This window comes from Acromyrmex echinatior, chromosome 12 (assembly GCF_024713525.1).
Source record: "Acromyrmex echinatior isolate Ae372 chromosome 12, ASM2471352v2, whole genome shotgun sequence".
Taxonomy (NCBI): Eukaryota; Metazoa; Arthropoda; class Insecta; order Hymenoptera; family Formicidae; genus Acromyrmex; species Acromyrmex echinatior.
The window spans coordinates 29271-54458 of NC_141863.1; the positions used below are offsets into that span (position 1 = coordinate 29271).

Here is a 25188-nt window from a genome sequence, read left to right on the forward strand (position 1 = left end):
TTGGTGATATCAAATCATTTGCGATTTTGGTGCACATTCGAAATTTAGAGAATAACTGGAGTTTTCAATGTGTGAAAAAAAAATTATTTTTATTGAACAGTGTTATAAATATATGTAAAATAAATAAATATTTATTAGTGATATAATATTATTCGGTGTTAATCGGGCAATATTCTAAAAATAAATGGAAATTATTAACCAATCCAGTATACATATATACGATATGTAAACGCTACATATTTCCACGTAATAATTATATTTATCACGTTACAGATAATAATGGCCAATATATACTTGATTAAAATTGATTTTCAATAAAGAAAAATGTCATTCAAAAATTGAACAAAAAACCGCGGATATTATTTAGATGACCCAATATTTTCTGAACGCAGAACCATTTTCTCCTTTCTCGTAAACACGATGTATAATTTTTTTCTTTTTCAATCTCGCTTCCGCAAAGAATGACTGATCCGCACAGTCATTTAGATTTTTTGTTAGTAAATCCATGGATTTAAGCTCAGTACATTGTAAACACTCGCATACGTTTATACATTATCTATATACACGTTTTCATTATGTGTATATATATATATATATATATATATATATATATATTTTTTTTTTTAGTTTTTTATAGTTTTTTTGAATGATGAAATGTGGAAACGTAAAAACAAGACGTAAAAACAAGATGTAATCAAATTTATAATTTAAATAACTAACAATTATGCTTCTCAAATGCGAAATTGAAGAGACTTTGCTCTTTTGCATGTAATCGTTACGATTAATTTTTGAATCTATTTTGGGACATGATGAAGGCTCGAACGGAGTCGAAACTTAATTTTATTTAATTTTGTTGTTTTTTTATGTAATAAATAATATGTCTCGAATAATACATTCGTTAATTATTACGCACGAATGACTCAGTCGATCATTGTTCTCGATTATATATCGTCAATATTATATATAATTAATATATATATATTTATTTTTTATTACAATATAAGGTGAGTTAATAAAAATGATAAAGTTAATTAATGATAAAGTTAATTAAATAGAACCGTTTATGTCTTATTTTCAAAGATATTAAAAGATTATCGCCGTTAAGGTTATGCCAACGTTTCATTAATCTTATCGCTCACTTTATTAGGAATTGCACTGATAGTGTAATTTTTTTCCAAAGAAGTCCAAAAAATAATTCTACTGAAAGAGCTGAAATTTTGTTGGATACAAATCTGAAAATAATTTTGTTAGAAGCTCAAGCTAGTTGTTAGAATATCAAAATTTTTTTGTAGTATTATTTATTATTTTTTAGTTTCCATCAATATTGTTATGATGAATATCTTTCTAGAATTCCTAGATTGACACGCTCCGAGAGCTAATTGATGAACGTTAGCGATGCGAACAAAGCGTATATACTTCAATCGCTCTGGCGGCTGCATTGTCTCGCATTAGTATTTCTCTCTAGCGGGTCTTTTTTTTGTCGCAAGGTCGATAATTATTATCGAATCCAAGGGGACGACAATGTTGCATGCGCATGAATCTCTCGAAGTTGTTTCTTTTATGCAGTTGTGCGTACCGCCTCTCTCTAGAGGTCCGAAGGTCTTGTCCTGGGACTACGAAGACGTTTTCGCGCGAATTCAAGCACAGAGATACAAAAGAGAGATACGAAAAAACGCGGCGCATCCACCTTCGACGCATTGGAAATAATCAACCGCCAGACATGTAGCAGTCGGTTCGCGTCAACGTCACTGGTTTTCCCATAGAGAAATTCGCAAATAAATGAATAAATCTCTGTCATAGATAAGTTCGTGCTATTATCGTGCGTATTGCCATTTCGATGGATTTCGCGCGAAGGAAAAGTTCTGCGTGTAATGTGAGCGACGTCGAAATGCTTTTAAAATGTACGCAGTTACGAAATTAAACGCTGTTTATATCGCTTGCGCTTGCCACGATAATGACAGTTCACACAGAAGACGTTTCTTGAGATGATGTTTCTTTAAAAATAATAATATTCATGGAAACGAATTACACACATTTTTATTTAGTATTGATATGCAGTAGTATTCATATCCATTCATTGTATATATATGTATCCGATGATAGAATGAACTACATCTCCATTTATGTTTATAATAATTTTTTAAGTTAGTTCTTTCATAGATAAGTTATCTGTATGCATTTTAACATTTAATTATTTTAAAACAAGTTTATATTGCAAATTATTACACAATTTTTTGTAAAATAGGAAAAATGATAGTTACTTCTAGTTACTTTATATCTTTTAAAAAAAAAGCGGAAAAAGTATTTATATGGAAAGAACGATTTGTTCCTGTTTTTGTTTGTATTAATTGTGCAAAACAGGAACAAATCGTACACGAAGTGGTTGAGGATGAAGTACGATATCAAACTGAGGCCGAACATCCTTTATATAATCGACAGGTTCCAAATAGAAATTATGTATCAAAGAAGCAGTCATCATTTTCATTTCCAGTATAGCATATCGTTGGCCTATAATTTAATATTTGTTGCAATTTTTTTATATAAAAGAGTATAGCTCGTAAAATTATAGCTTACCCATACAATTACGTGGTCCAGCACTGAATGGTATATATGAGTAAGGGTGACGATTTTGGCTCTTCTCGGGCAAAAATCTATCAGGATCAAATACCTCTGGATTTGGCCAAAAATTGGGATCTGTGTGGGTTCCGTGAATATCGATATGCAGGATGGTGCCAGCAGGTATTAAATATGACTCTAAAAAGCATATTATAAAATAAATTTTATAAATAATAATTAAAAACATCGTAAGAAAATTTAAATTGAGTATCTATTTAAGGCAGGAATGAGTGTTTACAAATTTGTTTGAATGAAAAATGTAATAATTATTTTAATTTTAAATTTTCAATTAATAAAAACAGAAATTTTTGAATTTTTGAAATGGAATTGCATTGCTTAGTTCTTATATATATCTACAAAGCTACATTTAATAGCAATATTTTCGAAACATTATTTTGCTATCTAAGATATTGAATAATATATTTAAAAATAAAATAAATTTATAAATATAATAAGAGTTGGTTTAATACGTACGTAATTTTACATCTTCTCCACATACGCGTGATATAAACAATGCGACACTATGCAAGCGCAAAGCTTCTTTTATGCATCTTTCTAAATATGGTAGTTGATGCAAAAATTTCATAGTTAATTTATTTTCATTCTCTTGCATAACAATATTGACTTCGTTTCTGACACGATCCTGTATTATTTATCATTAAAAATACGTTTCTTATTTAAATGTATTTATATATATGTTCGAATTGCACACGTATGTATGTGTTTTTTGTTTTGTATATCAACATTTATTGATACATAGAAAAGTGAATTGCGTGCACGCACGCACGCATTACACGCACACACACGCACGCGCGCTCTTAAAAAGTATTTGAAATGTTTAATATTGATACAGTTTTAATAAATAATTCCTGGAATTAGTGAATTAACTAATTTTTTTGTATAAAAGTTACAGCTTATATTTGACGATAAATACCTGAATGTCCTTGTGTTCAGCTAATAATGCCAAAATGAAACTTAAACTTGACGCTGTAGTATCATGACCCTATAACCATATTATAAACATTGGTATATCAAATATTGTATTTAAAAATACCATGAGATATTACAAATGTATACCGCAGTCATAACAGTGTCAACTTCCTGTCTAATCTCTAAATCAGTCATGACACCTTCACGATATGCCGCTATGAGAAGATCCAACATTGCAAGCTGCTTCCTTTGCGCTAAATCGAAATATATAAGCATGGTATTTTTAGATTATTGTTTTAATCGTAAAATATATTAGGTGTTGGAATTAATTCGTAGCGTTTTACAAGTGATGGGAAGTACTTTCATTAATGTATTTTTTAATGCTCATGTGAAATAAATAACATTCTTTCATTAAAAAACGCTACGAATTAATTCCAACACCTAATAATTTATAATATTATATTCAATTTAAAGAATATCTTTTGATTATATTACATACTTCCAATCAATTTTACATCATCTTCTTCTACTGATATATCACTGTCAAAGTTTTGTTTGTATGATAAATATGTGTTTTTATTTCACTCTTCTACATATTTGAAGTAATTTACTACTTATCATAATAAAAAAATCATATTTCAAACGTTTTAAAACTGTCATTCTTTGGTCTCATTTGACTCTGCATCTGCTGTGCGTACAAGTTGATACTGTACAGAAATTCAAAAAACTTGCTTATATTCATGGGTTTAATATAGCCTATAAATCGTTGAATAAATTAAATACAATTATTAAAACAGGAAAGGATCCCTTGCTTAAGAATGACCATTGTGTGGTAGTTTATAAAATTAATTGTTTGAATTGCGAGTCGTCATACGTTGGCCAAACTAAGAGAAAATTAAAAACTCGCATTAAAGAACACAAGACTGATATTAAGAAATCTATTTCTGAGATATCAGTTGTTTCACGTCACCGTGTGAATGAAATGCATGATTTTGATTGGGATAACATTAAAATTTTAGATATAGAACAATCATTGATGAAACGAAGAATTTCAGAAATGATACACCAAATAAGTGGGATCAATAAACAAAGTGATACTGAAAGTTTGCCTGATGTTTATCTTCCTCTTCTAAAGAAAGATCTCTCTCGCACTTAATAAATAATTCTAGAACTTTCTAAACTATTTGACTCATGGATATAAATAGCCGAAAAATATGTGCTACGACCAATAACAACACATAGTGTCACGACAAATTTCTATCTGTGAATTGAGTATACTTGTAATTCATCGATTATTTTGCTGTAAAACAGGTAATGTTTCCTTTGTTTTATACCCTGTTTTAAAAGATATTAATAATAAAATAAATTATTGTAAATTAGAATCTGGAAATTCTCGTTCTACACTTTTTACTACATGACTTCTGACGTTCTAACATTATTATATGAAACAGCGTCGCTTTGATGCAAACACGATCTTTACAATTATAACACACGAGGGTTGTATTTGATTCCAACTTGATGTAACTCTGCGCCTTAAGAATATTATTAATTTTACTGAAGATGGCCAGACTGTGGCCGAAACGTTTAATGTTTTATTGTAATTCGTAATACAAGAATAATTAAATATCATAACTACATCTTGTGCTGTGGTTCTTTATGCTCTTTCTTTTCATATTTTTGAAATTATAACCACATTCATTTTTTACATTTTTGAAATGTAGCAGTTAATATCTTTCGCTGTGACTGCCATTTAGTCCCTAAAACATGAACAACACAATCTACAATTGTGAAATGACGATTCGAAATAAGCATTGGAATAAACGATGAGGTACAATCTTTTAATTTAATTTTAAATTAAATTTATTTACATTACAAATTTATTTTATTATCAATATGATGAAACCTTGATAGCCAAAACGAAACTTAGTAATAAAATTCTAATTTATTCTTATTTATGTTAATTTCATTACCTTCACTAATGGGAATAGTTCCGAGCCAAGGTTTGAGATTATCATAAATAAAACTCGTTTTTATATTTTTAGAGTTGCTTAATATCGTCTAAAATTGCGTATCGTATGAATTGATTTCGAAAGTATTTTAAATATTCAATCATTTTTAACAAATATTTTACGAGCAAATAATAATATAAGTAAGGCTCTGAGAATAAATCGAACGAAATAAGAAATAAAGCCAATATGAACTAACACAAATATCGATGCATAATATTTAAATATTTAATAATAATAGAATCGTATATGTGAAAAATACAACCTATAGGAAATAAATGCCTTAAACGGTCCAGCTGGATCTTAAGTGTTTGTATAATTCTATGTGAATTTATACGTAATATTATGTAGCCCTTTAAAATGCGCACCGAAGTGATTTTTTTTTAAATCTAACAAAGTATACTAAACTAATAATATCAGGAGTTAAATGGACTAATAATTTAATAATTTACTGCTCTTACGTATCTTAGAACTCGTATCCTAATGCTGAATGACATATTACAATCCTAAATAATTCTTATTGTAAAAAATATTACGTCGAACTCGGATTTCTGGCATCTCTCCCTGTGAGCATCTAAATATTTATTAATAGAATATTACATAATAAATATTTAGATGTTGCAAAACAATGTTTTAATCATAGTTCGGATCTTTATTGATTAGAATAAAATTAATTATAATAAAAAAAAATTATTAGTGTAATTAGAAAAGAAAAAGTAGGTATAAAATATGGGTAGTTATCACTGTAAGGTCTATTAAAATGTGTACTTAAAAAAATAGAATGAATAGATAGATAATTTGAAAATCTAAAAGAATAACGATTGCGAAGAGTACAGACTATTCAGTTAAAAATAACCTTAAAGTCATGAACGTGGCTATTATATGCCAGTTTAATCTTTTTTGTTATCGTAGTCTGTATGTCTTATTCCGTCTGATTTTTATGGTAAATATATCTTTGCAAAATAAAAGAATAGAAAATTATCTTATTTACTAATACATACAGTAAGAATAATAAGAAGAGAATAAAATTTTGTTCATATTTTATTACCTTTAGATCATCTGGATGACGGATGGATATAACGGGTTTAAAGAATATCCAATTTTTGTAAATGGGATAGTACTTATTAGAAAGAGTAATTAAACGCTTCCATAGTATTTCTAAAAAATATATGTATATATATATATATATGTATATATATATATACATATATATATATATATATATATATATATATATATATAAATACGCACACAACGTTTTTATTCATATATTATATAAATTTATAAACATTGTAATAAAAATTGATTTAAACATTTAAATATACAGAAATATGATATGTTTAATATACTCTATTATTTCTCAATAAAGTTTAATAATCGAGATATGAATACTATTATGTAGAAAATAATTAACAACATTAAATAATTCTTAAAATTAACAAGCAAATGTTTTTTAACATTGATGGAAATACTTAATGTTTTTTAAAGTGAATGTTTACAAATATTATATTTGCATGTGTATGTACATATTAACATTAATTTACTCAGGAATTATTTACATTAATTTACTGGGAGTATATTGAATGCCAATTTAAATATTATTTTAATTATTATAGTCGTTCCTCGATAAATCGAGTAACACAATTATGATTTCCAATGTTCACCGAAAATTAAAGCGGACTAATAATTTAATTGAATGATATACCGTCAAACTTTAAGCTTGTTTAATTTTAAATTTAGATTAGGCGATAGGCGTCACACGAATTTGTAGAACAGTCCAATTCCACTTTCCATTCCGCTGTCGAGTGGAGGTGCGATTGATTTATATGTTTTCTTGTCTCCTAAGAATCTTAAGAAGTTAATTTTCATATTTGAAAAACAAGGTTCAGACTAATATTTTGTTCGTTAATTATGTATCCTGAATATTTTCATGAGAACCTCTCGGAAGGCACAGGAAGTTCTTAAGAGACTGGTAGAAGTGTTTTTTGATTAAACATTGACGGAGGGAGTTTGCTTCATAAAATATGACGCTTTTTATGTGCTGTTCGGTAGTCTCACAAAAATTCTGTAATGTGTGCATCCGCTGTAAAATCTTATGCAAAGAGAAACGCCGAGAGGGGAACTCGGGCAAGTACTCGGCTATACTCGATCGACACTGAAGAAAAGTTATTTTTTCCGTAAAATATTATATCCTACTCATGATCGCACCTTATCGCTGTATTATAAATTACTGCTTCCGCCATTTCTCTAGTAACCAGAGAAGCTTTACTTAATTAAGGACAGCGTTAATGACCACCCGCGCATTAGCTCGCGGAAGTAAAAAAATTCGAAAGTTGTCCATTATTGTTGAGACCATTATTACCGGAAAAAAAAAATAGTTTTTAACATAACAATACTTCTTTTGATATTCATCGTATAATTTGCATTAACAAAGTGATGAAACGGAAGATTAAACAAAAAAAAAAGAGGATAATAGGAGAATAATCAAATAAATCTATTTAATTAATCCTTTCTATATTTATGGATCGTAATAAAATTAAATGAATGGTTTAGGAAATATAAATATTTTTATAATTTTCTAATTTGAATATATATGTATTTAAATATACGTATATATGTATATATATATATATATATATACACATAAATGCATCTAAAGAGTAGGTATCATACGTTTATAATAAATTTTATTTCTAAATTATTCAAGAGTGTCATGTTATATCAATAATAATAACTAATTACGCTAATTAAAATTTCAATTTTATTAGTGTAATTATTTTTATTAATTAAAATTAATAATAATTACAATTAAAAACTTAATTAAAAAAGATATATATAAGTTCAGGTATGATTATTATTAATTATCATATTATTATTAATTTTTTAAAATTATTTTGTGACGCAAAAATTTAATATTGTGGAACGATTTTTCGTACTAAAAGGACATTGACGTAATTCTGGCGCTCTATTTGCTCTTTCTTGGTTATCTTATGTTATCAAATTCTTGTTTAATACTTCTCAGTGAAGCGGATCACTTTTTTGTCAGTCTCGTTAGGATTGACCCAGTTTACAAAATCGTAAAATGCGGTCGCATGCTTATTGTATGACGGTTAAATTAGTTTGAAGAACTTTAACAGCACAAAAATATACCTAAACGTAAAAAAATTATTACTTTTGCTTTTGTTGGTGAATACTAAGAACTAGCTACGGAAAGAATTATCTACGGAAAAAACAATTTTTTGCTGAAATATCTAAAAATTTAGCTAGATACAGATCCGAAAATATTTTTGTTGGACCATTCAAATAATTATGTACGAATTAAACTGAAGCATGATGAACAATGCTGTAAAAAATTTTTATATTTTGGCAGTTACATGAACATACGTAATTATTTTGATAATCTAATAAAATTGTTTCATATGTCAGACTAAATTTTTAGATACTTTGGCAAACCATTCTTTCCGGAAATGGAAAAAGATTGTCAATAAATAATACAGGAGCGTTGTTCAAATTAATAGTAAAATCCGCGTCCAGCGTGACTTGGTGCTAGCGAATATAATGCTTGGCAATCAGCGCCATGTACATGAAAACTAATCTAAAAACGATTATATTTTATAAAGAAGATTGTGGTTAAATTGTCAGTATTTTAATGAAGAAATAGATTGATTCTAATTTCATCATAGGCTAAAAAGATAAAGTATAGAATAGTGAAATGTTACAGAAAAGGCACAGGTTTTTACAATAACACAGAATGATACCGGTTTATCTCATCTTAAGAAATAAACCATTCTTTCTTTATTTCTTTTCTTCACTTTCTTTTATTATTTATTATTTAGGGAGTTATTATCTTCCCTCTTTTCTCGCACTTTGAAAAACTCAGAAAATTATTGAAACCGAGCTATCTCCCGGACGACCTTTACATGCGAACTTGCATGTGAAAATTGCAGCTCGACGGCGCGACCAACGACATGAATCACAAAGACTTGCATTTATTTTCGTTGGAATGGAAGTTCCATTCTTTTCTCTCTCTCTCTCTCTCTCTCTCTCTCTCTCTCTCTCTCTCTCTCTCTCTCTCTCTCTCTCTCTCTCTCTCTCTCTCTCTCTCTCTCTCTCTCTCTCTCTCTCTCTCTCTCTCTCTCTCTCTCTCTCTCTCTGTCTCTCTCTCCCGCGATAAAACAAAAAATCGTTGTTAGGTTCCGCATATGAAATTGTCCCGTGTCTTTACTGCCGCGCTTCGCTGATTCTTCGAGCCAGACTCTGATGGTTTTACGCACCTCTAATGGAACCTAAATGCGTACTATCGGCAGATCCATGACTCCTTCGAGACAGCTGACAGTTTCAAGAACCGAGCCTTCATTGAGTCGTGTGAGGTCGGACTGGATTTCTTTCGATTTTTCATTACGATTCATGTATGGAAGAGGAGTCAATATCACGCTTCACATTTTTCAAATTTTGAAACTTATTTCTGTTTATTATCTCAATAAATATACAAACTGCCAAAAGTTTCTCACTGATGAGCAATTTTATTGTATTGCTCAGATAAAAAATTTTTATAAATAAAGATCAAGTTTACAAATACTTAAAATATTACTTTTTTTAAAGATACTAGAAGATTTGCGGATTATCGCCGTGTCTTTATTCATTAATGCCATTGGCATATGCAATATATTTTAAGTAATTCTAAGAAGAAAATATCCGAAAGCCTTAAAAACATTGTTATTGTTGATTATAATAAGATTTTGATTAGATAACGTATAATATAAACTGAAAAACAAATTGATAAAAATTATTATAAAATATATATTGACCGGAAACTTGACCATTTTGGCAGTTATTGTTTAACTGGGAGATAGATTATTTGATCGGGAAAAAAATAGATTCATTTTATCGCCATCGAGATTTTTAATTATCTGCAATGAAACGTGCTTTTTAATGTGCTTTTTAGGATTTTTGAGTTCACTAAATATGACAAGGCTATTTAACATAATCGATAAAGATCTCCGTAATGCAAGATGTTCCGCAATGTAAGGTTATGCTTTATGGAACTCATTGTCGATAACAATGAATAGTACTTAGGTACTATGATAAATTTCTTTTAAATTGGCGATCTATTTCTCACGCTTTAATGACAATCTCACTGTTGATCATTCGCGAAAGCTGAGTGATTAATTATAAGGGCTAATTCGTGCATGATGATTAGAAACGTTCGGGGCTCTCTTCGCTCTAACTCACTTTCCTTGTTTAGTGATACATAATAACAAGATCTGTATTAGACATCGTGACGGATTTATTACGATAGAAATTTTGTTTATTATCTGAAACATATTTTTAATAATTTTGATTTGTAACTTCTTAAATGTAATGTAAGATATATTTTTACAAAAATTTTCGTAACATTTGTGCAACATTTTCAAGTATAGAATTATTTGATATTAATTAGTATCATACAAAATTTTATACTTGGAAACTATACTTGAAAGAATTTTTTACACAAAAGATTTTGCTGAAGTATCTACAAATCTCAAAATAGAAACACAGATCAAAAAATAATTCTTTTGGACCACTACAATATAACATAATTTTATTTAATTTTGTTGTTTTTTTATGTAATAAATAATATGTCTCGAATAATACATTCGTTAATTATTACGCACGAATGACTGCGTCGATCATTGTTCTCAATTATATATCGTTAATATTATATATAATTAATATATATATATTTATTTTTTATTATAATATAAGGTAAGTTAATAAAAATGATAAAGTTAATTAAATAGAGCCGTTTATGTCTTATTTTCAAAGATATTAAAAGATTATCGCCGTTAAAGTTATGCCAACATTTCATTAATCTTATCGCTCACTTTATTAGGAATTGCACTGATAGCGTAATTTTTTTCCAAAGAAGTCCAAAAAATAATTCTACTGAAAGAGCTGAAATTTTATTATATAAATCTGAAAATAATTTTGTTGGAAGCTCAAGCTAGTTGTTAGAATATCGAAATTTTTTTGTAGTATTATTTATTATTTTTTAGTTTCCATCAATATTGTTTTGATGAATATCTTTCTAGAATTCCTAGATTGACACGCGCCGAGAGCTAATTGGTGAACGTTAGCGATGCGAGACAAAGCGTATATACTTAAATCGCTCTGGCGGCTGCATTGTCTCGCATTAGTATTTCTCTCTAGCGGGTCTTTTTTTTGCTGCAAGGTCGATAATTATTATCGAATCCAAGGGGACGACAATGTTGCATGCGCATGAATCTCTCGAAGTTGTTTCTTTTATGCAGTTGTGCGTACCGCCTCTCTCTAGAGGTCCGAAGGTCTTGTCCTGGGACTACGAAGACGTTTTCGCGCGAATTCAAGCACAGAGATACAAAAGAGAGATACGAAAAAACGCGGCGCATCCACCTTCGACGCATCCTTGGAAATAATCAACCGCCAGTCATGTAGCAGTCGGTTCGCGTCAACGTCATGGGTTTTCTCGTAGAGAAATTCGCAAATAAATGAATAAATCTCTGTCATAGATAAGTTCGTGCTATTATCGTGCGTATTGCCATTTCGATGGATTTCGCGCGAAGGAAAGGTTCTGCGTGTAATGTGACGTCGAAATGCTTGTAAAATGTACGCAGTTGCGAAATTAAACGCTGTTTATATCGCTTGCGATTGCCACGATAATGACAGTTCACACAAAAGACGTTTCTTGAGAGGATGTTTCTTTAAAAATAATAATATTTACGGAAACGAATTACACACATTTTTATTTAGTATTTATATGCAGTAGTATTTATATCCATTCATTGTATACATATATATCCGATGATACAAGGTGTGTCCCAAAATTTTCCGAACTTTTGAAATAAAACAACAACGGTTTACTTTTTTTTTCAAATTCAAATTGTTTATTCAAAGTAGTCCCCGTCGGACTCAATACAACGTTTGGCACGATCTAAAAGCATTTCAAATGAGTGTTTTATGTCGTTCAAAGGCACGTCCTTCAGAATAGTGGTACAAGCCCTTTGAATGTCTTCTACGTCCACATACCGCTTTCCTTTCATGGACAAATGCATTTTGCCGAATAGGTAGAAGTCACAAGGTGCCATATCAGGCGAATACGGGGAATGGTTGATTGTTAAAATGTGATTTTTAGTCAAAAAATCAGTGACAAGTGTCGAACGGTGAGATGGCGCATTATCGTGTAACAAGCGCCAACTTCCTCCTTCTCGTACCGATGTATACAACATACTGACACTTGAGACGCCATAACTTCGTTTCCACTGAACCAAATGTCATGAAATTTTTACTGGAAGTCAGCTAGGGATGTACCTTTCAAACGCGCAATCGAACACACGGATGGCGCCACCAGACCTATCCCTATTGAAAAAGTTCGGAACATTTTGGGACGCACCTTGTACAATGAACTACATCTCCATTTATGTTTATAATAATTTTTTAAGTTAGTTCTTTCATATTAGGTGTTGGAATTAATTCGTAGCGTTTTACAAGTGATGGGAAGTACTTTCATTAATGTATTTTTTAATGCTCATGTGAAATAAATAACATTCTTTCATTAAAAAACGCTACGAATTAATTCCAACACCTAATAGATAAGTTATCTGTATGCATTTTAACATTTAATTATTTTAAAACAAGTTTATATTGCAAATTATTACACAATTTTTTGTAAAATAGGAAAAATGATAGTTACTTCTAGTTACTTTATATCTTTTAAAAAAAAAGCGGAAAAAGTATTTATATGGAAAGAACGATTTGTTCCTGTTTTTGTTTGTATTAATTGTGCAAAACAGGAACAAATCGTACACGAAGTGGTTGAGGATGAAGTACGATATCAAACTGAGGCCGAACATCCTTTATATAATCGACAGGTTCCAAATAGAAATTATGTATCAAAGAAGCAGTCATCATTTTCATTTCCAGCATAGCATATTGTTGGCCTATAATTTAATATTTGTTGTAATTTTTTTATATAAAAGAGTATAGCTTGTAAAATTATAGCTTACCGATACAATTACGTGGTCCAGCACTGAATGGTATATATGAGTAAGGATGACGATTTTGGCTCTTCTCGGGCAAAAATCTATCAGGATCAAATACCTCTGGATTTGGCCAAAAATTGGGATCTGTGTGGGTTCCGTGAATATCGATATGCAGGATGGTGCCAGCAGGTATTAAATATGATTCTAAAAAGCATATTATAAAATAATTTTTATAAATAATAATTAAAAAATGTAATAATTATTTTAATTTTAAATTTTCAATTAATAAAAACATAGAAATTTTTGAATTTTTGAAATGGAATTGCATTGCTTAGTTCTTATATATCTACAAAGCTACATTTAATAGCAATATCTTCGAAACATTACTTTGCTATCTAAGATATTTAATAATATATTTAAAAATAAAATAAATTTATAAATATAATAAGAGTTTGGTTTAATACGTACGTAATTTTACATCTTCTCCACATACGCGTGATATAATAAATGCGGCACTATGCAAGCGCAAAGCATCTTTCTAAATATGATAGTTGATGCAAAAATTTCATAGTTAATTTATTTTCATTCTCTTGCATAACAATATCGACTTCGTTTCTGACACGATCCTGTATTATTAATCATTAAAAATACGTTTCTTATTTAAATGTATTTATATATATGTACGAATTGCATACGTGTGTATGTGCTTTTTGTTTTGTATATCAACATTTATTGATACATAGAAAAGTGAATTGCGTGCGCGCACGCACGCATTACACGCACACACACGCGCGCGCGCTCTTAAAAAGTATTTGAAATGTTTAATATTGATACAGTTTTAATAAATAATTCCTGGAATTAGTGAATTAACTAATTTTTTTGTATAAAAGTTACAGCTTATATTTGACGATAAATACCTGAATGTCCTTGTGTTCAGCTAATAATGCCAAAATGAAGCTTAAACTTGACGCTACAGTGTCATGGCCCTATAACCATATTATAAACATTGGTATATTAAATATTGTATTCAAAAATACCACGAGAAATTACAAATGTATACCGCAAACATAACAGTGTCAACTTCCTGTCTAATCTCTAAATCAGTCATGACACCTTCACGATGTGCCGCTATGAGAAGGTCCAACATTGCAAGCTGCTTCCTTTGTGCTAAATCGAAATATATAAGCATGATATTTTTAGATTATCGTTTTCATCGTAAAATATAATTTATAATATTATATTCAATTTAAAGAATATCTTTTGATTATATTACATACTTCCAATCGATTTTACATCATCTTCTTCTACTGATATATCACTGTCAATGTTTTTCAAATATTGACCATTAGTTTGTTCATGATAAAGTTTTCTTTCGGCAATAATCTGTAAATACAACAAATTAATGTTTTTTCTATGATTTACATAAATGTGGTGTCAACACATTTATCTTGTCATTTATCTTGCAATACTTCTTTATATAAAGTTATTATTATAACTTTCTAAAATAGATAACGTTTAATGCCATATTAAGTAATATTTTAACGTACTCGTTCAGTAAATCCATGCAATATTTTTAGAATCTTCGCTTGTTCTCTGCCTTTTGACGTCAATGAGAATATCCAATCAAATTGCAGCCATTGTCTTGTTCCTCTAATAATTACAATATGTACATGAATACAATTACAAATAATAGGCATGCTATTTTAAAAAGATCGTTTTTGTAAAAGCTTCCTTTAATTTCTCTGTATACATAAAGAATTAGAAATATTCTAATTTTAACTATATAAAAATAAATTTAGAACAATAATAAAATTATACTAAAGACATATGTAAAATCGTAGATGCACAATAATCTTTTTAACTATTTTATCTTACTAAAAAATATATTCGTCTTTACACTGAATTTATTTTTAAATAAACAATTGAAGTGATTATAATTTGTTATGCATAAATTAATAACGTGTTATGTGTAAATTTCTAATTACTAACTGACGTTTTACATTAAATATTATTTATCTTGATATGATAAAATATTAAGGCATAAATATGTATAAATAGAATGAGAAATATATTATTTATTATGCCCATAAATTACCTATAAATAATAAGCTCGCTCATTTGAAGAACTGCTATTCGATACTGTTGCTGGAACTCATCGAGATCTTTTAGAGAAGTGCCCATAGTAGTTTCTGCAAACGTGTTTGTGAAAATATTGTAATAACATTATCGGACACACACACACACACACACACACACACACACACTTTAATTTTTCGCCGGCGGACGCAGGGTCTCGCGAGATCCGCGAATTTAGAATTGTTCATTTTTTCAACTATGATGAAAATGAATAAGTGGGTATTTGTTTCTATGATAAATATGTGTTTTTATGTCACTCTTCTACATATTTGAAGTAATTTACTACTTATCATATTAAAAAAATCATTTTTCAAACGTTTTAAAACTGTCATTCTTTGGTCTCATTTGACTCTGCATCTGCTGTGCCTACAAGTTGATACTATATGACTTCCGCTATTCAAGTATTCATTATTTCACAATATCGCTACACAAATACTTAATACTGTATCGAGCGATATGTAATTTTTGCAGCCATCGATATCTGTGCATATCGATATTTTGAATTAAAGAAAATTATATTTTATCTTATTCGTTGATGGAGATAAAATTCTGTGTAGTTATGAATTTATATTCATTTATTATAGAGAAAATTTAGTATAAATTTATAATTACCACATATTGCGTTCAGCGTGTATTCACTAATAAATGATGTTAAATCTTTTACAACTGCGCCTTTTGCATTGTTCAAGGATTTTACCATGTTTTTGCTTTCTTTGTCGAAAATCTTAACAAATCGTTGCAGTATATTAAAATGAAATGGAGGAGTTAATCTCTTTCGCTGTGACTGCCACTTAGTCCCTAAAACATGAACAATACAATGTACAATTGTGAAATGACGATTCGAAATAAGCATTGGAATAAACGATAAGGTACAATCTTTTAATTTAATTTTAAATTAAATTTATTTACATTACAAGTTTATTTTATTATCAATATAATGAAAACTTGATAGCCAAAACGAAACTTAGTAATATAATATGCATTCTTATTAATATTAATATCATTACCTTCACTAAGTATAATACTAGTTCCGAGCCAAGGTTTGGAATAATCATAAAGAAAACTCTTTTTTATATGTTTCGGGTTCCTTAATATTGTCTAAAATTGCAATGAATTGATTTCGAAAGTATTTTAAATATTCAATCATTTTTAACAAATATTTTACGAGCAAATAATAATAAGTAAGGCTCTGAGAATAAATCAAACGAAATAAGAAATAAAGCCAATTTGAATTAACACAAATATCGATGCATAATATTTAAATATTTAATAGTAATAGAATCGTATAAAATCATGTGATAAATACAACCTAGGAAATAAATGCCTCAAACGGTCCAGTTAGGACCGTTAAGTGTTTGTATAATTCTATGTGAATTTATACGTAATATTATGTAGTCCTTTAAAATTCGCACCGAAGTGATTTTTTTTTTAAAACCTACAGCAAACTATACTAAACTAATAACATCAGGAGTTAAATGGACTAATAATTTAATAATTTACTGCTCTTACGTATCTTAAAACTCTTACGTATCCTAATGCTGAATGACATATTATAATCCTAAATAATTCTTATTGTAAAAAATATTACGTCGAACTCGGATTTCTGGCATTTCTCCCTGTGAGCATCTAAATATTTATTAATAGAATATTACATAATATTCTGCTAATAAATATTTAGATGTTGCAAAATAATGTTTCAATCATAGTTCGGATCTCTATTGATGTAATTAGAATAAAAAAAAATTATTAGTGTAATTAGAAAAGAAAAAATAAGCATATAATATGGGTAGTTATCACTATAAGATCTATTAAAATGTGAACTTAAAAAAATAGAATGAATAGATAGACAATTTAAAAATCTAAAAGGATAACGATTGCGAGTACAGATTATTCAGTTAAAAATAAACTTAAAGTCATGAACGTAGCTATTATATGCCAGTTTAATCTTTTTTGTTATCGTAGTCTGTATTTCTTATTCCGTCTGATTTTTATGGTAAATATATCTTTGCCAAATAAAAGAATAGAAAATTATCTTATTTTCTAATACATACAGTAAGAATAATAAAAAGAGAATAAAATTTTGTTCATATTTTATTACCTTTAGATCATCTGGATGACGGATGGTTACAACGGGTATAAAGAATATCCAATTTTTGTAAATGGGATAGTACTTATTAGAAAGAGTGATTAAACGCTTCCATAGTACTTCTAAAAAATATATGTATACGCACACAACGTCTTTGTTCATATATTATATAAATTTATAAACATTGTAATAAAAATTGATAAAATAATTTAAATATACAGAAATATGATATGTTTAATATACTCTATTATTTCTCAATAAAGTTTAGTAACCGAGAAATGAATACTATTATGTAGAAAATAATTAACAACATTAAATAATTCTTAAAATTAACAAGCAAATGTTTTTTAACATTGATGGAAATACTTAATGTTTTTTAATGTGAATGTTTACAAATATTATATTTGCATGTATGTGTACATATAAACATTAATTTCAGGAATTATACATTAATTTACTGGGAGTATATTGAATGCCAATTTAAATATTAATTATTATAGTCGTTCCTCGATAAATCGAGTAACACAATTATGATTTCCAATGTTCACCGAAAATTAAAAACGGACTAATAATTTAATTGAATGATATACCGTCAAACTTTAAATCACAAATATTTAAAACATTTTAATTTTTAAAATAAAATTTTATTTAAATATATAAAACATTTTTTTAACTTACCTCGCGAAACTAATAATATGTATACACTTCCAATAATTGGATAACATAGTGGTAATAGATTAATGAGTCGTCCGGTTTTTCCATAATGCACATAATAATTACATACTAATAACATAAAGACACAGATTGATAGCAATACAACAAACATTATTGATCAACTAATCAAATTGATTAATATTATAAGATTTTTCTAATTTAATGTGTCTCAATAAAAAAATTCTAATTTTTTTATTGTCCTGACATTTTTAATTGCTCAAGAATTGATCACTTTTTTTTTCAGAGATAGTTTTAAAAATGATACAACACTTGGACTGAAGTGAAAACACGTCCGCTCCGAGCCGCTTCTCGAGAATAATATGAGTCTGGCTTACTTATTTTTTCTTTTTATATGGTGGTAAAGAATGCTTATTTTGCAAGATAAATATATAGGCTTGTTTATTTTTAAAGTTAGATTAAAAAAACAGTGAAAGTTGCGCAAATTTAGAAGGTGAGTAGGAAAACAAGGCGGGTTCTAACCCATGGGTTTAGAGGGGTGCGCGGGGCGCGGGCAGTACTCGTTGTCGCGGCGGATGTTCGTAACGCATTGAAGGAGGGGGGAAGGTCGCGGCGTTATTGATGTAAGGACCCCAATCCTTATTTATTGTTGTCTCTCTGTCTTCAAAAAATGTAATAAAGATGCAAACACTTACCGCATCTGTTACTATCATCACCTACTACCATGTGTTTTTTTCTTTCTTCATCTTTTCCGCCGCCGCCGCATTGTCACTCTCGTTATATTTTCATGCATGCAAACATATTTTATTATACTTATTTTATTATATTATATTTTAAAAAGAGAATTTGTGACAGTACCGTCGATTGTGAAGGATGGGAAGTAAAAGAAAATACGTACGTAATAATGCGAACAAAAAAATGTTTATTCACATCTTATTACACTAGTTTTCATATTTATTAAAAACTAAAGCTAATATTATAGTTCGCAATCGACGAGCTGATGTCCATTGAAGATGTCGCTATCACGTATAATGTTCTCAGATGCGATGTTGGAGAATCGCGTATACTTGGTATCCATCGTATACTTGGTCTCACAAAAATTCTGTAATGCGTGCATCCGCTGTAAAATCTTATGCAAAGAGAAACGCCGAGAGGGGAACTCGGGCAAGTACTCGGCTATACTCGATCGCCACTGAAGAAAAGTTATTTTTTCCGTAAAATATTATATCCTACTCATCTCTCTTGATTGACTCGTCGTCAATCGTGTATACGATCTAAACTGCACGATGTGTACACGATATCCGAATCGAAAATCGCTCTGAGTCCATACGATGACAAACGATACATCGTACCGGACTCGACGGAGACGTTACCGTGGGGGCATTGGCGGATACCTTTATATATATATATATATATATATATATATATATATATGTGTAATATGAGTGTGTGTGTGTGTGTGTGTGTGTGTGTGTGTGTATCAACATTTATATTACTATTATATTTTTTCTACATTTTTAAATATTTTCATACAGTGTACATGTTACTATTATAATTTACACGTAATGCATTTTTTTTACATTTATATAAGTATTACTATTACGTTTTATGTAATACCATTTATTATATATTACTATTATTTTCGTTTCATGTATCGTATTTTATATACGTATTTTATGTCTGTATACTGCAAAACGAAGATGAACGGGAAGTAATAAAAAATATACGTTTATATAATTATATTGATATATTTTTTATATATAGAAATAAAATATATGAATCAAAATTTCATCAAATAACATTGTTTTTGTGTATCCATGAATTGTGCGATCCATCGAATCCCAGCCACTTGACGTACACCTTGTTTCCCTTCCTGCGCAGTACTTTCTCCACGAGATACACGTCCGGATGAATAGCGCGATGCAACTCGTACTCGTAGAACGCTCCAGCGATGGATTTTCCGCGATAATCCTCGAGTAAATAGGTTACAGGATTGGTACGCTGCACCTTAATGATCGTAAACACCTCGGTGGTCCAATTTGGCGTGTAACCTTTCTCAAAAATCTTGTACTTGCTCACGCGTACCGAATCGCTTACTTTGAATTTTGCAGGACCCGCGATCTTTATCGCGCTATACACCGTGTCCAAGAGTCTTTCGGCGATCGCGGGAGTACTTCGGCGGGTCGCATGCCGATGGTGCGATGCTTGCGCGCGTTGTAATCTGACAGGAGACGCGGCAACTCGTCGACCCACTTGTAATTGCCGTTGAGCGTAAACATCTTCCACATGTCGTTCTTGAGCGTGCGATTGAACCGCTCGACCACTGACGCTTTCAACGTCGAATGCGTGGAATAGTGATTAACATAGTGCTTTTTCAAGATTTTCTGCACGTCGGCGTTGTAAAACTCTTGCCCCATATCCGTTTGTAAATTTTTCGGACATCTACTCTCTCGAACGATCTCACCGATAGCGTTAGCCGTCTCGCTTCCACCCTTGCTCTTGAGTGGTACAGCCCACGCGTATTTGCTCAACACATCGATGACGGTGAATATGTAGTGGTGGCCTCTGTTGACACCCGAGTACGGGCGCATTTCAACGACATCAGCCTGCCACAGATCGTCGTATCCTCGAACTATGACGCGCCTTCGCGGAAAATTTTTCTCGCAGAAGCGTGTAATTCCTCGACGAGTCGACGTCTCTCGGAGCTAATTTTCTCTCTCTGCTTCTCAGATTTCTTTTTCATGATTCGACGCGTAATACACTGAATACGAGAAAATAATGTATTTTTTCTCGCTGATGTTACTCGACTGAATCGTTTCATGGATACGCGATTTAATTTATAATAAGACCAGCTTCGCGAAGTTCCTCGATGATCGACAGCATCTCGTTGTCGTGAGCGTTGTTGCCTACTCGGTGTGAAGCGTCGAGCAATCGTAGACGATCCACCAGCTCGTTGGGATCATCCCAGTGCTCGTAATTGATTGCGTTGTCGTTCAATGTCATTGCATGAGGTAATCCCTTTCCAGATTTTTTCTTCTGTTTCTTGGGTGTGATCGACATCAGGCGCGATTACGTGTTTGTACTTGTATCCCCTGTTGCTCAATAATCGACCCTGCGAATGGTACTTGTGTTTGTGCGCGGTCGTCACCAACAGCATGCTCTTGTACTTGTGCATATCGTCTTTCATGTAGAGGGTATCGTTGGAGATCGTCAAGATTGAGACTCACATGTACAACCCGTTCGCTAATACAACATTTGGGCACAGCGACGAGATAAAAATACCCATACAGCAGCAGGACACGTTGCCGTGCGAAAGTTTTCTCTACGTCGAAGGAAGATTGACGGTGAAAAAGAAAAACGATCAGATGCCAACGACGCTTGTAAATAATTACGTGGCGTTCATGTTTGATGAAATTCGATATGAACTGAACGGTGTGGAGATTGACCGCAACCGAAACGTGGACATAATTAGCACGCTCAAGAATTACGTGTCATTAATCTACGATAAAGCTTTGATTGCGCTGAACGCTGGATGGAACACTAGATCCGACACGGAGGAAGGACACTTTAATTTTTGCGTGCCGCTCAGCATGCTGTTGGGTTTTTGCGAAGATTACAAACGTCTGATTGTCAACGCTCGCCACGAATTAATTTTGATACGAGCGCGCAACGACAACAATTGCTTGGTGGGAAATCCTGTGACGGAGTCTGAGGTTGAATTATTTAAAGTACAGTGGCGGATGCCCCACGTTGCATTAAACGAAGTCAATAAATTATCAATGCTGCGAGCATTGGAAAGCGGTCATTATCTGAGCATGAGTTTTCGCTCGTGGGATCTGTACGAGTATCCTCTGTTACAAAATACGACCAAGCATTCATGGGCCGTAAAAACGGCGACTCAGCTTGAGAAGCCTCGATACGTTATCTTTGCTCTGCAGACCAGTCGAAAGAATATCATGTCACGAGATGGTAGCGTGTTCGACGATTGTAATTTGAGTAACGTGAAACTTTATCTAAATTCGATGTTTTATCCGTACGACGATTTAAATCTGGATTTTGGCAAAAAGAGATACGCCGTTCTATTCGATATGTACGCACGTTTTCGTACAGCATATTATGGAATCGATTTCTTCGAAACGCTACTCAACGTGCTCTCATTTGTCGAGAAAGGGCCTTTTGTGGTCATTGATTGCTCGCGACAAAACGAATCCATCAAAAGTGCCACTGTGGACGTACGCATAGAATTTGATTGCAAGGAGAATGTGCCCGCAAATACAACAGCTTATTGTCTCATCATACACGATCGTGTAGCTCAGTATAATCCATTGACCAACGTAGTGCGCAAAATCACCTAAATGCACCTCTGACACGATATAAAATCTACGTTACGTAGCAATCGACGTCGCAGTCTTTTCGACACATGTCCATGCCAACGTTCGTGGATCTGCAAGGATTCATTGTTAAGAAGAAATTTATCGTAAAGGAAGTGGCGGTGCTGAAACAGGGGACCGTTCTCACGCACTACATTTTTACGAGTCCCGTGCCATGGAAATTTTTGACAAGATCCGACAGGTCTTGCGCTTCCTGGTTGATTGCTTATCACCATGGATTACAATGGGAGGACGGGACGATCCCGTACAACGAGGCGAAACGTCTAATTACGATGGCTGTATTTGAAGATGATGCTGTCGTATATGTCAAGGGACGCGAGAAACGAACGTGGCTGCAGAACTTGCTTCTGGAGCGAGAACGCACGTACATCGAGACCTTGGACGCAGTTTACGAAGATATGGAATCTTTATCTAATCTAGATGTTACTAATATTATACGATGTGGGCAACATGTTAAGAATTGCGCGTTACAAAATGTATTGAAAATATATAACTGGTGGTTGCAAAAGAATTTTTTAAATAAAAATACGTTAACGTATTTATTATGTATTTCTTTTCCCTTCCTTTGTAATGTATAAACGTATGTACGTATGTACGTATGTATGTACGTATGTATGTACGTATGTATAAACGTGTCGCAACGTGTTCGAAATTCTTGAAAAGAGGGGGAGGATCTGCCTTCTCTCGCTTCCAGAAGTATTACGCGACAATTTACGCGGATGCAATCAGTCTTGTGATACCCGCTTGTATGAATGGCTGAAAAAATGTACTTCACTAAAGACAGTAGTACATCGTACGATGTGAAGAAGGAATATAACATGTAAGTTTCAACGTTCTATAGACAAAAAAATAACGTTTTTTAACATTATGTATGTACGGAGCATCGTGCGGTGCGTTTACTGAGCAGACGTTAGGATCTGACGAATACGGGCTACAAATTTTTGGAAATTGGAATCAACGCCCATTGAGTTACGTGGAGATCATCGCAGACACGAACTATCGCTGTCTCTCGAAACGTGGAAGAGTCTCTACGAACAGCGAGGAAATATTTACAAGCTATTTCGAAATGAATACAAAGATAATTTTATAAGCGTTGGACCGCTAACCGTCAGTGTTTGCGTGCTGAACGAAGCTACGCTCGTACGTCTCGATTCTTCATTTGTACGCATTACGATGACCGAAACGACGCTACGCCGTATGTTTGACTTTAACGGGTGTATCGATGTAATCGTTCGAACGATTAGCTCGACTCGTCGATATGGTGGATACCAAGTATACGCGATTCTCCAACATCGCATCTGAGAACATTATACGTGATAGCGACATCTTCAATGGACATCAGCTCGTCGATTGCGAACTATTAGATTTAGTTTTTAATAAATATGAAAACCAGTGTAATAAGATGTGAATAAACATTTTTTTGTTCGCATTATTACGTACGTATTTTCTTTTACTTCCCATCCTTCGCAATCGACGATACTGTCACATATTCTCTTTTTAAAATATAATATAATAAAATAAGTATAATAAAACATGTTTGCATGCATGAAAATATAACGAGAGTGACAATGCGGCGGCGGCGAAAAGATGAAGAAAGAAAAAAACAGATGATAGTAGGTGATGATAGTAAGAATTTGCATCTTTATTTTTGGAGACAGAGAGGCGGCAATAAATAAGGACTGAGGTCCTTACATCAATAGCGCCGCGACCTTCCCCCTCCTAAACTGCATTACGAACATCCGCCGCGCCAACGAAAACCCCCCGCACCCCGCGAACCCGTCTAGACATTGGGTTAGAACCCGCCTTGATTTACTACTCACCTTCTAAATTTGCGCAACTTTGCGTTTTTTTAATCTAACTTTAAAAATAAACAAGCGTACATATTTATCTTGCAAAATAAGCATTCTTTACCACCATATAAAAAGAAAAAATAAGTAAGCCAGACTCATATTATTCTCGAGAAGCGGCTCGGAGCGGACGTGTTTTCATTACAGTCCAAGTGCATCATTTTTAACTATCTCTGAAAAAAAAAAAAGTGAACAATTCTTGAGCAATTAAAAATGTCAGGACAATAAAAAAATTAGAATTTTTTTATTGAGACACATTAAATTAGAAAAATCTTATAATATTAATCAATTTGATTAGTTGATCAGTAATGTTTGTTGTATTGCTATCAATCTGTGTCTTTATGTTATTCGTATGTAATTATTATGTGCATTATGGAAAAACCGGACGACTCATTAATCTAGTACCAGGACCACTATGTTATCCAATTATTGGAAGTGTATACATAATATTTGGTTCGCGAGGTAAGTTAAAAAATGTTTTATATATTTAATTAAAATTTTATTTTA

The 25188-nt window shown here is 31.6% G+C and overlaps 5 protein-coding genes across 5 annotated transcripts; 2 read left to right on the forward strand and 3 right to left on the reverse strand.

Moving 5' to 3' along the window:
* Positions 1–2186: 2186 nt before the first annotated feature.
* LOC105147872 (cytochrome P450 4C1) lies at positions 2187–6700 on the reverse strand. The gene is made up of 6 exons (XM_087412243.1): positions 4046–6700; positions 3694–3800; positions 3551–3619; positions 3091–3259; positions 2575–2754; positions 2187–2508 (listed from the first exon to the last, which is right to left on the reverse strand). Exons 2-6 carry the CDS (start codon positions 3778–3780, stop codon positions 2345–2347), a joined length of 669 nt encoding a protein of 222 aa, XP_087268369.1. The 5' UTR covers positions 3781–3800; positions 4046–6700; the 3' UTR covers positions 2187–2344.
* A 1018-nt stretch (positions 6701–7718) lies between these two features.
* LOC105145452 (cytochrome P450 4C1-like) lies at positions 7719–18794 on the reverse strand. The gene is given in 13 exon segments (XM_087412242.1): positions 7719–13507; positions 13574–13753; positions 14018–14079; positions 14081–14175; positions 14467–14535; positions 14610–14716; positions 14827–14932; positions 15097–15199; positions 15645–15738; positions 16298–16483; positions 16693–16783; positions 17784–17893; positions 18450–18794. Coding segments are annotated over 13 exon segments (1515 nt in total). The 5' UTR covers positions 18598–18794; the 3' UTR covers positions 7719–13343.
* Positions 18795–20234: 1440 nt separating this feature from the next.
* Positions 20235–21034, reverse strand: LOC105153744 (uncharacterized). The gene is made up of 2 exons (XM_087411983.1): positions 20856–21034; positions 20235–20772 (listed from the first exon to the last, which is right to left on the reverse strand). The coding sequence occupies exons 1-2, from the start codon at positions 21032–21034 to the stop codon at positions 20235–20237; spliced, it is 717 nt and encodes a 238-aa protein (XP_087268109.1).
* Positions 21035–21670: 636 nt separating this feature from the next.
* On the forward strand, positions 21671–22798 carry LOC147907678 (uncharacterized). The gene has a single exon (XM_087411984.1). It carries the CDS (start codon positions 21671–21673, stop codon positions 22796–22798), a length of 1128 nt encoding a protein of 375 aa, XP_087268110.1.
* A 65-nt stretch (positions 22799–22863) lies between these two features.
* LOC147907679 (uncharacterized) lies at positions 22864–24914 on the forward strand. Its single transcript, XM_087412244.1, has one exon. The coding sequence runs from the start codon at positions 22864–22866 to the stop codon at positions 23410–23412; it is 549 nt and encodes a 182-aa protein (XP_087268370.1). The 3' UTR covers positions 23413–24914.
* Positions 24915–25188: the final 274 nt, after the last annotated feature.

What these genes read in the sequence shown, in the direction of transcription:
- LOC105147872 (XM_087412243.1), bottom strand. Translation starts at nt 3,780, where the DNA reads ATGTTGGATCTTCTCATAGCGGCATATCGTGAAGGTGTCATGACTGAT. An exon ending in TTGACACTGTTATGACTGCG is followed by an intron (nt 3,620 to 3,693) that starts GTATACATTTGT and finishes ATATGGTTATAG; the next exon opens with GGTCATGATACTACAGCGTC. An exon ending in TGGACCACGTAATTGTATGG is followed by an intron (nt 2,509 to 2,574) that starts GTAAGCTATAAT and finishes ATTAAATTATAG; the next exon opens with GCCAACGATATGCTATACTG.
- LOC105153744 (XM_087411983.1), bottom strand. Translation starts at nt 21,034, where the DNA reads ATGCGCCCGTACTCGGGTGTCAACAGAGGCCACCACTACATATTCACC. An exon ending in AATTTACAAACGGATATGGG is followed by an intron (nt 20,773 to 20,855) that starts GCAAGAGTTTTA and finishes CGACGTTGAAAG; the next exon opens with CGTCAGTGGTCGAGCGGTTC.
- LOC147907678 (XM_087411984.1), top strand. Translation starts at nt 21,671, where the DNA reads ATGTACAACCCGTTCGCTAATACAACATTTGGGCACAGCGACGAGATA.
- LOC147907679 (XM_087412244.1), top strand. Translation starts at nt 22,864, where the DNA reads ATGTCCATGCCAACGTTCGTGGATCTGCAAGGATTCATTGTTAAGAAG.